A 13668-nucleotide genomic window follows, 5' to 3' on the forward strand; every position below is an offset into this window, starting at 1 on the left:
TTATTTTTTAATAAGTGCACCCCACCACTAAAAGAATAACTGAATGTTAAAATCTTTTAAAAAAAATAATTCAAAATAGAAAAGTTTAAACCCTAAAACTAAAATCCTTCATCAATGGAAGAGAGTTTGGAAATTTTATCAATGGAGCAATCTTCTAATACAAAAGTAAGATTATTATTATTATTATTATTATTATTATATATCTTTCAAAAAGTATTTATTGGTTCCTTACAACGTTTCTCCAAAATCTCCCTTCTATTTCACAAATCCCCTAACTCACATCTCCATCTCCATGTTTATGTGTCAATCTCTTCTCTCTGTACGTTCTCTCTCTCTCTCTCTAAAAAAAGATGTTCATGTAAATTCTGCATAAAATTTGGTTCCTTTGACGATTGATGTAGCTTATTAGCTTGCTTTTTGCGTATGAACGTTCAACATTTTGCCATTCAGTTCAGTTAATGTTGTTTTCCCTCTAGTAATTGAAATTAGCTTTTGTTGTAGGTAAATAATGAATTAAAAAGTAATTGAAAATGTGCCTAACTCTTGAAACCAGTTAGTTCGAACCCCTTAGACTCATTTGTCATCTCTCTTTTTCTTTTTTTTTTTTGAAAAAGATACTCATTTTTTTTTTTTTTGAAGGAAGAAAAAGATACTCATTAGTTATTTGTTATTTGTTATTTGGGAAAACACAATAAATACAAAATACACCATTCTCTTTGTAAATCAACTTCTTTAGTTTATTAGTCCCTCCTTAATGGAATTTAACTATTCAATGAAATAAATTTAGTGTTTAATAAAGTGTGTGTATATTGGATATGCCATAGAGTAATTTATTTATTCATTTCTTGAACCAGTCAGATCTTACTATATTTATATATATATATATATTTGATGAAATGCTTGAAAAATACGTTAGCTCATGTATGCATAGGATACAGTTGTTAAATAGGTTTCTTTAGACATCAAACAATATATGCCTTTCAATAGTGGCAAAGTTATAAAAAAGTTTGTGTGTTGCAAATTTACTCTCAAATTTGAGAAATAGCATACTCAACGTTGAGCTTTGATGGGCACAACTGTCATTTCGCTTACTTTCACATAGTTCATCAAGTCTAATTATACAGATTATTTTTGTGCTGAAGTAAATATTAACATTGAAATCATTAAATTTAATATCACTATTTGTTTGAATGAAAATAAATAAGATATTAATATTTATGGAATTTGAATTATATTTTGCAGGAAGAAGAAGTTGAAGTAAGCAATAATACTTCTTCAGAATTTGATTCTAGTGACATTTTTTCAACAAATTTGGTACTATAAAATATTTATTTTTTATATTTTGTTCACAAGTTTTAAGATATGCTTATGTTTTAATTGTTTCCATTTATTACTTTTATGTAGATTTTTCATTCGAGAACATCTCTTATTGAATGGACCAAAGATAAAGGAAAGCAACATGGAATTATTATAGTAATTAAGAGATCTGATTCAGGTGAAAGTCGAAAAGCAAGAATTAAATTTGCTTGTGAAAGGAGTGGCAGCTATCGACAACAGATGAAGACAATTGAAGGAAAAAAGAGAAAAATTGATAGGAGAACATCGACAAAGAAATGTGGTTGTCCATTTTTATTGAGTGCATAAAAATTAGCAACAGCTGATGATTGGATACTCACCATCGTGTGTGGATTTCATAACCATTCAATTGCAAAACATCTTGAAGGACATTCTTTCGCTGGGAGGTTGATTCTAGAAGAGACAAAGATATTAGTTGATATTGTCAAAGTGTAATATCATGCCAAGAGAAATTCTAGCTGTGATCAAAGAAAAAAAATAAATGTAATGTCTCAACGATAAGGACAATATACAATGCAAGACAAAAATACAGAATTCGAGAAAAGGCAAAGCGGATCCCAAATGCAACAATTGATGAGAAAGCTAAGTGAGCATAACTATATCGAGTGGCATAGATATGAAAAAGATACTAATACAGTTAGAGATATATTTTGGGCACATCCATTCGGAGTTGATTTACTTCATATTTTTCCTCATGTATTAGTTATGGATTGCACTTACAAGACTAACATGTATCGTTTTCCTTTGTTAGAGATTGTTGGAGTTACATCGACTGAATACACATTCTCTATTGCGTTTGTTTTTCTTAATTCAGAATAAGAGGATAACTACACTTGGGCATTGGATAGATTAAAAACTATGATGGGCATTGACTTTCTTCCTAATGTAATTGTCAGAGATAGAGAATTACGTTAATCAATGCTATTGAAAAGGTCTTTCCTACTGCAAAATATCTTTTGTGCCGATATCATATATCTAATAATGTGTTGATTAAATGTCGAAAAAAATTTGAGTCAAAAGAAAAGTGGGATAATTTTCTTTCTGATTGGAACATACTCACTTTATCATCATCAGAAAGTGAGTATAATAAGAGACTCAAAGCACTTGAAGAAAATTATGGTAGATATTCACAAGCAATTGATTATGTCAAAGATGTGTGGTTGAATAAATATAAAGAAAAATTTGTTTCTGCATGGACAAATTTAGTAATGCATTTTGGCACTACTACTACAAATAGGTATACATTATATCTTCCTTTATTATTATATTTTGAGTGCATTTGTATATAAATATTTATTTAAAATGTATTTAATTTATTTTTATCTTGTTTTATTTATACAGGGTAGAAAGTGCACATGCAAAGCTAAAGAGATACTTACGCTCATCACAAGGAAATTTTGAGACTTCATGGTCTACAATACATAATTTACTAGAGCTACAACACACAGAGATAAAAGCGTCGTTTGAGAAAAGTTTGACGACTGTTCAACATAATTTTAAGCCTACATTATTCAAAGAATTGAGAGGATTTATTTCAAGATGTGCCCTTGATAAGGTATTTCAAGAGTCAAAGCGAGGTGATTGGGTTGGATTTGATATTCATGCTTGTGGGTGTGTTATTCGTCGCACGCATGGATTGCCATGTGCCCATGAGATTAATGAATATCAGTTAGAAGGACGAGTTATTCCCTTAGCATGTATAAACTCTTATTGGAGGAAGCTTGACTTGGTAAAATCTACCAAAAATGAAGCTAACGAAATAAGTTGTGATGCAGAGATTGAATTATTTCTTAGACGGTTTCAAGAGGTCGATATTCCTACTAAATTACACTTACAAAGAAAGTTAAGGGAGTTAGCTGAACCATCAACAACTTTTCTTGTTGAACCAGAGGTTAAAATGAATACACGTGGTCGACCACCTTCAAAATTTGATCATTCTACTCGTCGAGATCCATCTGCTTTTGAATATGTTTCTGCTAAATACGATAAATCTTTTATTTCTTCTAATTTGAATACGAAGAATAAAGATGTACGTCAGAACACTTCACAGCACTCACAATCATATCTAAAGTCATTACCATGTGAGTTGAAACCATACATTCGTTTTGTTAAAGATGTAGAAAGTGATGGAAATTGTGGTTTTCGAGCTATTGCAGACTTGATGGGCATGGGTGAGGATAGTTGGATGCAAGTTAGAAAAGACTTAAAGAGTGAATTAGTTTCTCATAGAAATGACTATAATTTACTTTATGGTTGTCCTGATAGAGTGGATGAACTACTTCATATTTTATCATATTTTAAGAGCTACCCAAGCTTTAAATATTGGATGACCATGCCTGATATGGGACACATTATAGCTTCTCGTTATAATGTTGTCTTAGTGCACTTATCAATACAACAATGTCTGACATTTTTCCCACTTAGATCTAATCCTTTGCCAGCTATTTTACACAAAATCATTACAATTGGTTTCGTCAATAATAATCACTTCATTGAGGTAGATATTTCATTTATAATTTTTAAATACTAATTTATCATTTAATCTTATGAAGTAGTATATTATTCCCCTTATTTTATTATGTGTTTTGTGCAGGTATTCATGCAAAATAATTCTCCAATACCGCCCGTTGCTACTAATTGGGTTAGGTACCACTATTCATGTGCAGAAGGATGGCAAACTCCTTATGAAGTACGAATGAGAGTATTTCGTGACTTAGTTGGGAAAGAAGTAGCAACACAAGAGACTATTAATTTAGATACTCCATAAAATATTCTTTAGTTTTAATTTTCAATTAACTAGACTGTTAATTATTTTTAAGGATTTGGAGAACCAAGTATTGTTTAACAACAAAGATGAAAAATGCTTTGAAGATGTTATTTGCAAAAAACTTCTAAGACATTATTCTTTGTATCACATTAGAAGAATAAAAATATTATGTTTCAATATTATTAGTTGGCTAATTATGTAGTACCTCACTTCTGTTTGAGGTTTTGAACACCACAAATTGATGTGAGCGACAGGATGCTACAAAAATGTTACTTTTTAGAATCAAACCATTATGATTTCACCACAGTAAACTAAGGGTAAAAGAATTCTAAAATTGGGCAACCGGCGGTGTATATTGCCATTATTTCTGTTTTTTTAATGGAAAAAAATAGTAAAGTTATTCTTCACAGTTCACATTTTCTTCCATCTTCTTTACCTGTTTTTTTTTATGTCTGTAATTATGGAAAGGAAAGGTTGGGCAACAATGAAGATGAAAACAAGTGGGGAAAATAGATAGAAACTAGTTCTCTTCTTAGAAAAAAAAAAAAAAAAAGAACGTTTAGAGGAGACAAGAACGATGAATTCAATTGGGATACATACTCTCTAAATATCTATCTCATCCTCATGCTTAAATTCTATTCTTAGAACAAGGAAAAACATAAATATAACTAATATATGGTAAAAGCACAATTCCACACTACACCTTCATAGACTTGTTCCTTTGCCATCCAACAGAGAGTACTTGCAAATTGGGTGAATTTGATCTTCTCATTTTAGCTCCTACCTCCAAGAAATCAAGTCCACAACTGTCCTGGGATTGTCAAAACTGTAGAGTGTGACCCAAATACTAAGTCTATGTTTAGAAATATTAATAATGGTAGACCAAATAAATTGCTTTCTACAGTCAGGTTCACCACAATAGCAAGATAACTTTTAATGATTTTTTTTTTTTTTGAATGGGATGACTTTTAATAATTATTTGGTGAACTAATTTGAATGGGATGACTTTTAATAACCGAATCTTCCCTTTTTTTTGAGGGATTTTCTTATTTTAATAATTTGAAAAAAAAAATATTGGGGTTTACTAAATAATACCCTTTTGGTAAATAAAATGGGGTGTAGTTATAAAAAATAATTTTTAATGGGGTAAATTTAGTAATAGGGTGTATTTATAATTTTTAGGGGTGTGAATATAATCTCCCAAACTAAATTAGGTTTTTTATTTAAAAAGAAAAAAATAAAAATAGAGCGGGGTCATGTGATGTGATTCATTGTGTTGTGTTAAATGCTAATAAACTAAATAATTGAATTGTCCTTTTTACAATTATGGTGGAATAAAATATTTAAAAGCAATAAATAAATAATAAAGATTATCAAATTGTAAATTTGAATCCTAGGATTCTGAATTTCTGAATCCACTATCCAACGTGTGATCAGGAATCCAACACGTGTATATTTTCTTTTCTCTTATATTATTCAGAAGTGTAATACACTAATACTGTACAAATACAGTAATATTTATATATAAAAAAAAAAGTAATATAGCTTTTGAAAAAAATAATTTAAAAACTTAAATCTGGACTTTTTTGGGGAGTCTTTTCTTTTATATATATTCATCGACCATTTAGTCACACAAATTACCACAAATAGTAAGTAATTTGTGTGTCCAGTCACTCACTAAAATAGCTCATATATATAATATTAATTAATTAAAATTAAACAATATTTTAACACGTTAATTTTTACCGACAAAAATTTTGACAGCTAAATACACATTAATTGTTGAAAGACTAAAATTTACACTATTTTTTTTTTTTTTGAATCAACTAAAATTTACACTATTAATTATAGAGGAGTGCTAAGAAAACTCTCTATCCCACTCTCTTTTGCACTCTCTCTTTAATTTAATGACAAATGTCAAATTTTGAGTAAGGTTTATTTTTCTTTAATATTTAGTTATGATTTTCTAATGTTATTACAATTATACCATTCCAACTAAATTATTTTATAATAACTAGTTATTTATTATAATCTAATTACTTTATTAACTTTTTATTTTTACTTAATTATTAAAAAATATATATATATATTTGTAAGAAAAAAAATAACACATTAAAAAATAAAAAAGTACATATTTAAATTATACATAGATTAATCCCAAATTTTTATTTTAAAAAAATAATAAAAACTATAATAAGTTTAATGTATACAAAAGTTAATACAATTAAAAAAAAATCAATGACTTAAAACTATTGTTATTAATCGTTTTGTACTATTTATATTTTATTAGTTCTTTTATTATACAGTACTAGTTTTTTTTTCGAATTGATCACTCTGTTTTTAAGTTGTTTTTTATTTGTCTTATACAAGTGAAAATTCACTCTACTTCTAATACAGTATTTTTAAAATATTTTTTAATTATTTTCTTTATTTAATATAGCATAAAATGAGGTTTAATAAATTAATATACTAAGTCAATGATGTATTTTTTTTTAGAAAAAAAAAAGGTCAATGATAAAAAAAAAAAAAATAATAAAAGTATTATAGTAGCTATTTTTTATTTTAATTTGCTATACTTTTTACTATAGAATATATAGATAAATGTTTAAACTTACAATTTTTTTATAAATATTAATTGTTACTTTGTTTTATTTTAAAATATATGTATATATATTATTATATTTATTTTTAATGTGGTTAATTCTTTTATAAACAAAAAATTAGTAGAATAATTATAATAGAAGTAGCAATGGCACAATTGTAATAACATTAAAATATTATAACTAATTATTAAGTAAAATTAACTCTTACTAAAAATATGACATTTGTCATCACATTAAAGAGAGAGTGCAAAAGAGAGTAGGATAGAGAGTTCCCTTAGCACTCCTCATTAATTATAATATTTTTATCAAGAGTACACATTAATTATTAGCGTGTTAATTACACAATTTAGTAATTACACTATATTTTAAAATGTAAGGTGTGTTTGGGTATGAGGTAGTAATTACATATGAATTTCTATTTTATTTGGCAAAATAATTAGTAATTACATGGAAAAATAATATTTTTTTAGTAGTTAATGTTTAATATGGAAAGTTTTTAGTAATTACATGGTGTAATTACATTCAATTCTCATGGGGGGCCATGAGAATTGGAGGGTGTAATTGGAACCCCTCAATTACTTCCAATTACACAGTTACAGTGTAATTACATGGTCAGACAAACATACCAAATTGTGTAATTACCTCCAATTACACACAAATTTAATTACATTGTGGCTTTCCAAACATACCCTTAGTATAGCCGGTTTTGTTAACCGGGTGGGTTGGCACCAAGTCTTTTAATAATTATTTACTTAGATAGTTTAGTAATTTTATATGTATGGTATGACTATTTAAAAAATAATTAAAACTATTTTTTTTTGCTTAAAAGAAAATTGAAACTCATAAAACTACTATCTAATTTGCATTTAGTTATAATATTTTCTTTATTTTCAATTCTTTTATAAATAATTTAAATGTTTAAAATAATTATAATTAATAAATATTATATATTTGAAAAGTAATTGGCTTATAACTATTTAAACTCTAAAATTTGATACGTTATGCCCATTTATTAAATTGTTGGGGTTAAACCTTCCAAAGTTTACATCTATTTTAGTTTTTAGAGTTTCGTTAGTCAGCTGCTGCTGTTAAATGCCAAATAAATCTGTCATTATGTACGCATGGCAGGTTGTCATTGGTCCACATCATTATTTAAATATTATTAAAATAATTTAAAATATAAAAAATAGAGAATAAAAAATTAGATAAATAAATAAAAAAAAGTTCTTCTTCTCTCTGTCTCTCTCTGTCTCTCTATTATACTCGAAATTCGGCTGTACTTCAGAAAGTGACACGTATCAATCTCGTAGAATATGAACCAACAAATATAATAATAATAATACAAAATAGAATAACTCATTAAATATAAAATAAATAGAGTATATTCGTAACTCGCTGACTGTATAGTATTAAGCGAGACGAGGATATACAAACTATCGATTCATGTATTGACAAGAAACCATCTTACCTCGGAAGGCATAATCCCGAGAGAACTACAAACAATGCATAGCGAGACATCTATCTCGTTACGCATAAGAAATTATCGACGAGGCGAATTGGCTATTGAAGCACTTAGCGTATAACCCACATTATAATAACTGTGTAATAACTTGAGGACTTAAAGGACATGATTGTCCATTCTGCAAGACCTTATGGTCAAAGAGCAGTTCTTAAGTTTGCTCAGTACACTGGTACTCATCCCTTGCTGGAATACGTAGAAACCAAGTCATTCTTCTATGTACAAAGCGAGATGCCTCTAGCGAGATGCTTCTATCCCAAGCGAGACGCCTCAAGGTTTATTAATAAGTTAACGAAAATCTGCGTTAACAGTTTGGTGCTTTCGTTGAGAGCTTGCGTGATAAAAACTCAGAATAATCCCTCCTAACCAAAGAGGTTAGACAATAAGCTATCCTGGTTCAAAGAGGTTAGACGATAAGCTATCCTTGGGAGGCCAGCTAGAGGTCCGGCCAAGGTCTTTCCAATGCTTGTGTATCTCTATCTTTACTGGTGATTTTGATATCAAGATGAACTTGCTTCAGAACCTTGAAGATGTGGATCTTGTAAGTCTCCATGCTCTCCTTATCTGAGTCCATCTTACAACCCTCTGAAAGATTTTCCGCCATCAGTGATGACATCAGATCCCTTCCATGAATGATGATCAGAAGATTATTTCCTTGAGGCAGCTAGTTATTGCAGCTTCTCTTTTATGTCCACAATAGCCTTCTTATTCATCTCATCGTCTGAAGTCCTAGACTGCTTCCTGGAAATAAGGACTGACCCATTGCAGTCTGAAGAATCCTCTTCAACTTGTTCCATGGCACTTGTCGCAATGGCACGACAGCCAAAATAGGCTCTGTCAAGTCAATAACAGCATATAGGTTTCTTATGGTCGAATCCTTCAGACCAACCTCTTGATTCAATGGTGGAGGTGTTGGATTCTGAGATACATTCCCAGAGACTTGTGCAACTTTAACTTTGCTCTTGTTGTCTTTAGCCACTTCACAGACTTATTGGCCTTGGAGTTGATGACATCAAATAAATTATTCAGAATGCCCATCTAGAATGTGGTAGGTTGTTTTGTGAAAACAAATGAAGTGATGACATGTTAAATTATATCAAATACAATCACAATAAAAATTATCAAACAACATATCAAAACAATCTAAACTGTTTTATCTTAGCATAATTGGTCTTTCCACTAGAAAAATAGACAATGTCTTCTGACCTAAGTTAGTCTCATATTGGAAGACCCTAGAAAATAAATTCTACTAAGCACACACACTTTAAAATGGTGGTGTACTGGAGGAACGAAGTAGTTTGGACTTCTCATTATGTAGTCTACTTTATCTATGTTATCTGGGGAGCCTCCTAATAAGGAAGTTGCTTCTTGGAAAAGCATTTTCACAAAAGTATTGGTCGAACCCACCCTGATCAGTATGACTTAAATTTGCTAACGATGGAGCTCTAATTACACAAAAGGGTGTCTCACCACTTTCGGAGGCACTCGCTCCCAGAGTACCCTTATTTCAAACTACATCTTAAAAATAAATAGTGAGCTCTTCAGCCTCACTCATCTCTTTTGGAAACTTCCTCCTCCATTAAGCCAACCATTGGTCGTCAACTTTCATAGCTTTCAAGGCCTCCTCAACAAAAATGGCTGCAATGGCCTCTTTCATGTCATTAGGATCTCCTTAAAGAAATTCTTGGATGTTCTCCTTCACCGACATCGTGTCGTTACTTTGGTGGGGAGAAATTTTAGAGACTTTCGGTGGTTACAAGGTGAGCCACCTACAACTTCTTGGGTGACTATGAATTATAAAAGTAAAGTTTTCCTCCAACTCCAACTCTGGATTCATAGGTGATTGGGAAATGCAATCTAGAAAGAATAAAATAGACATCAGAACATGAAGATTTGTAAAGACGAGAAGTAAAATAAGGACAAAGATCGAATATTTACTGAATATACCGAAGTCCAAGCTGAGCGTTAAAACTCTCCTCAATGGGAAGTCAAAAGTATAGAACCAATAGTCTCGAAAATCATGAGAATACTTCACGTAGCTGATTGGGTGGGCCACTTTTTTGGAGTATCTTTCTAGCCTGTAAAAGCCAGTCTTCTCCTTGTGACCTCTCATGGGTTGAGATTTAATCTTGTAGAAATACAAGATCCCTTTAGGTGTTGGTACTGCTTTCTTGTGTCCCAAACAAAGAATGTAGCATACACATAAAAGATGATACACTTGTGGGATGAACTGGAAGGGTGCAACTCTGGCTACTGCACAAAAGTTAGCAAAGTAACACCTTAGCGGAAGGTGTGCACCCATTTCCACATGGGCCTAGCTCTAGATAACGAAGCTTCCATCAACACATTTGCTTGGTTTCTCTCCAAGAACGTGCCTATTCCAGTATAACCTAAGAACACTCTCAAGCCCTTGTCGAGTCTCGTATTCCCTAAGATTACCATAAATCCTAAACTTATTAACATACTGGTCTATTTCTCATGGACTGTCGTTCAACATCACATGACCTCCTCTTCCAGCTCAACCTCTTCTTGCTAGACCTTCTTGGACATGATTTCCGTGAAAAGAAAGAAAACCAAGCAGTTAGCTACCTTATATAGAGAGGGAGCAGGGGATTCTTCCCCCATAAATTGCTTGAAGAGGTCCCCACCGAATTCACTATCCAAGAACGAAAACCTTCAAGGGTCATCTGTTCCAGATAGGAAATTAGGAACATCAAGAGGAAGAAATTGACAAAGTACCCAGAACTAGAAAGATTCTGAGTGCGGAGAAATTTTATCAGTATTTTTGTAACAACACAACTATTTCCTAGAAGTTGCTAAGACTAAAACTCGAAAGCAATAAAATTCTTCATATTTACAAACTCCAACAGTATTGGTCACAGGTCTAAGAAATTTAAAATTCATTTGAAGGAAAAACATGCAAACCCTAACTTCTACAGTAGATTTAAAAACACATTTAAAAGGTGAAAAATTGAATAAACCTGTACCTGGTAATGAAGTCAAAGGCCCCTAATTGATCTTCGATGGTTCTGGATAGTGCAAGCAAGCATACCTTTTAGGAAGACGGTTGGCTAGGGAAATCAATGAGTCGATTTGAGAATTAAAATTGATATTCGCCAGTTCACTCCTCTGAAGATGCATAATCACTCGGGGTGAATGGTTTGGAAGAAGAAGATTTCTCAGGCAAAAAGCAATTCGAAGAAGATCATCGAGGGCTTGGTTCATTCACTACTAAAAAATTTCACCGTATTTTGCTCTCAAGAAAATTTGAATTTGAGCGAATAAAAATATGAAAGAAAAAAAGTGGTAAATTGTATCTTTTAGGGGTACTTATACTCGAGATAATTATCCATATGAAGAAAAATGAAGGATCCAAGATTGTCTCTCTAAAATGAATGATCCAAGAAAAATGAATGCTCCAAGATTGTCTCTCGGAAAGCACAAACATATCCAATCTAATGGCTCAAAAGTCTAACTGTCAGGCATGTCACGCATTTAATGCTCTCTGGAACCGAGGTCCAAATCAATGATGGAAATACTTTTCTTAATTTTTGCGCCAATGATAAACAACCGTCAAAATAAAGCTTTTCTAGAAAGTAACTCTTTGGTAAATAGCACCTGGAAAGCAATAAGAATATTACTTTTAACCTCCATATGTCCACTCATATGGATTGGGGCAAGCTTCCACAATACACATCATGCTGCAAGCTTAGGGGGTAAATGTTATTCGTGTTTCCAACAAGGGACGCGTGGATTCAGGTCAGCATTCAAAGCCCACCAGTGGGCCCAAAGAAGATAACTTGGGCCAAGCCCAAGTTTGGCAAGACCTTCTAGGAAAGTATCTTCCCACCTCGTTCAGGTGAGCTTCCGCCAAGGACCGCCCATACCCGGAAGCAATTTTAGTACCGCGCTTTCGGAAGGCCAGACAACGTATTCTTGGACACCTAGAATAATTTCATTTTAATAAAGTCCACAAAGTAAGGAGTTAACTTTCCTTAAATCTCAGCCAGAAGATTATATCAAGTTAAAATGGGAAACTACTTAAAATAAAGATCAAGTAATTAATTCGCATTAATTACCCACAATTATAAAACACGGTAATAACGATTTGATAGTGTTCAATTTGCCTAGTCAACACACCTATTATCTCATGGGTTGGGCCTCACGAATATATCTCTAACTTGTGTATTTTTTTTATGTACCCATTAAAAGGAAGAGAGAAACTAATTGAAGACATTAAAACACTAAAACTTTAAAGTATTTTGAAGACATTATAATTGTATTTTTCATTTTAGTTTGATTTTCAAGACATTATAATATTTTGAAAATTAAACTGAAATGAAATTGTAATAGTAATTTCTTTGGGGTTAAGATTATACCAAATGAAATAGAATAAGTAGATGTTTGCCGTGAATTATGACACTTATTACATAAGATTGCGTCATCTTAATTATTACTTTTTTTAAAGAATACTTCTCAAACTTTGAAACTAATTGTAAGTTTGTCCCTTTTGTCGCTTTTTGTTAAATTTTGCAAATAGTTTCCTGATGTAAGATTGAATTATATACTGTAATTTGAGAGTTCAGAAAAAAAATTGTAAATAATACTTTAATGGTAAAATATGAGATTGTATCATTAATATTAGAATTAATATTTAAATATTTAAGGTTATTATATTTAGTTTCAACTAGCTTAATTAGTTAAAAGAAACTCATACTATAATATGAGTAGTTTTGAAATCACATTAATAAATTATCAAAATAATTGAAATGTGACAAAAAAAAAATTTAATTATTTTCATAATTCAAGAAGAATTTATTACCAAAAAAAAATAGAAACCAAACATAATTTATATCTATTCAATCAAATATTGGGTTAGATATTCTCAACCAAAAAAATATATGAGAAATGTTAAAAAATAGGAGAATTACTCTATATATTATTTTATTAATTTTTTTTTTTTTTAAATTTACGGTTTGGGTTTCTAAAGTAGTTGCAGCGCTAGTTGCAATAGCGGTTTTATAAGATTTTTTGTTGCCATTTAGGTTGTAACGCTAGTTGCAATAGGAGTTTCTATGTAGAATTCCGTAAAAATGTAAAAAAAACTATTTTGAAGTGTAAAAATAAAAAAAACCCTTAAAAAATAGAATTAATTGCATCAACATACTGAAATTTAAAATTAATTGTCATAATATTGTTGGTCAATTAATTGGCATATATACCGTTACACGCATACCGTTAAAAAATTGTTTGTTTTTCTTACACTGACACTGACGCACACACTTCTCTAGTTTTTTTCTTTTTTTCTTTTTTCTTCTGACATTTTTTTTTTCTCCATGCATTAGTAATAATAAGTCTGATCATTCTCACATATCATCATTATAGCTTATATATATATAATTATACTTTTATTTTTGTCATGT

General features: G+C 30.7%; 1 protein-coding gene across 1 annotated transcript; it reads left to right on the top strand.

The window, feature by feature from the left end:
- The first annotated feature begins 141 nt into the window (after positions 1-141).
- On the top strand, positions 142-4123 carry LOC133031210 (uncharacterized). The gene is made up of 6 exons (XM_061104652.1): positions 142-165; positions 1243-1314; positions 1405-1618; positions 2060-2150; positions 2698-3853; positions 3950-4123. Exons 1-6 carry the CDS (start codon positions 142-144, stop codon positions 4121-4123), a joined length of 1731 nt encoding a protein of 576 aa, XP_060960635.1.
- Positions 4124-13668: the final 9545 nt, after the last annotated feature.

This window comes from Cannabis sativa, chromosome 9 (genome assembly GCF_029168945.1).
Source record: "Cannabis sativa cultivar Pink pepper isolate KNU-18-1 chromosome 9, ASM2916894v1, whole genome shotgun sequence".
Taxonomy (NCBI): domain Eukaryota; kingdom Viridiplantae; phylum Streptophyta; class Magnoliopsida; order Rosales; family Cannabaceae; genus Cannabis; species Cannabis sativa.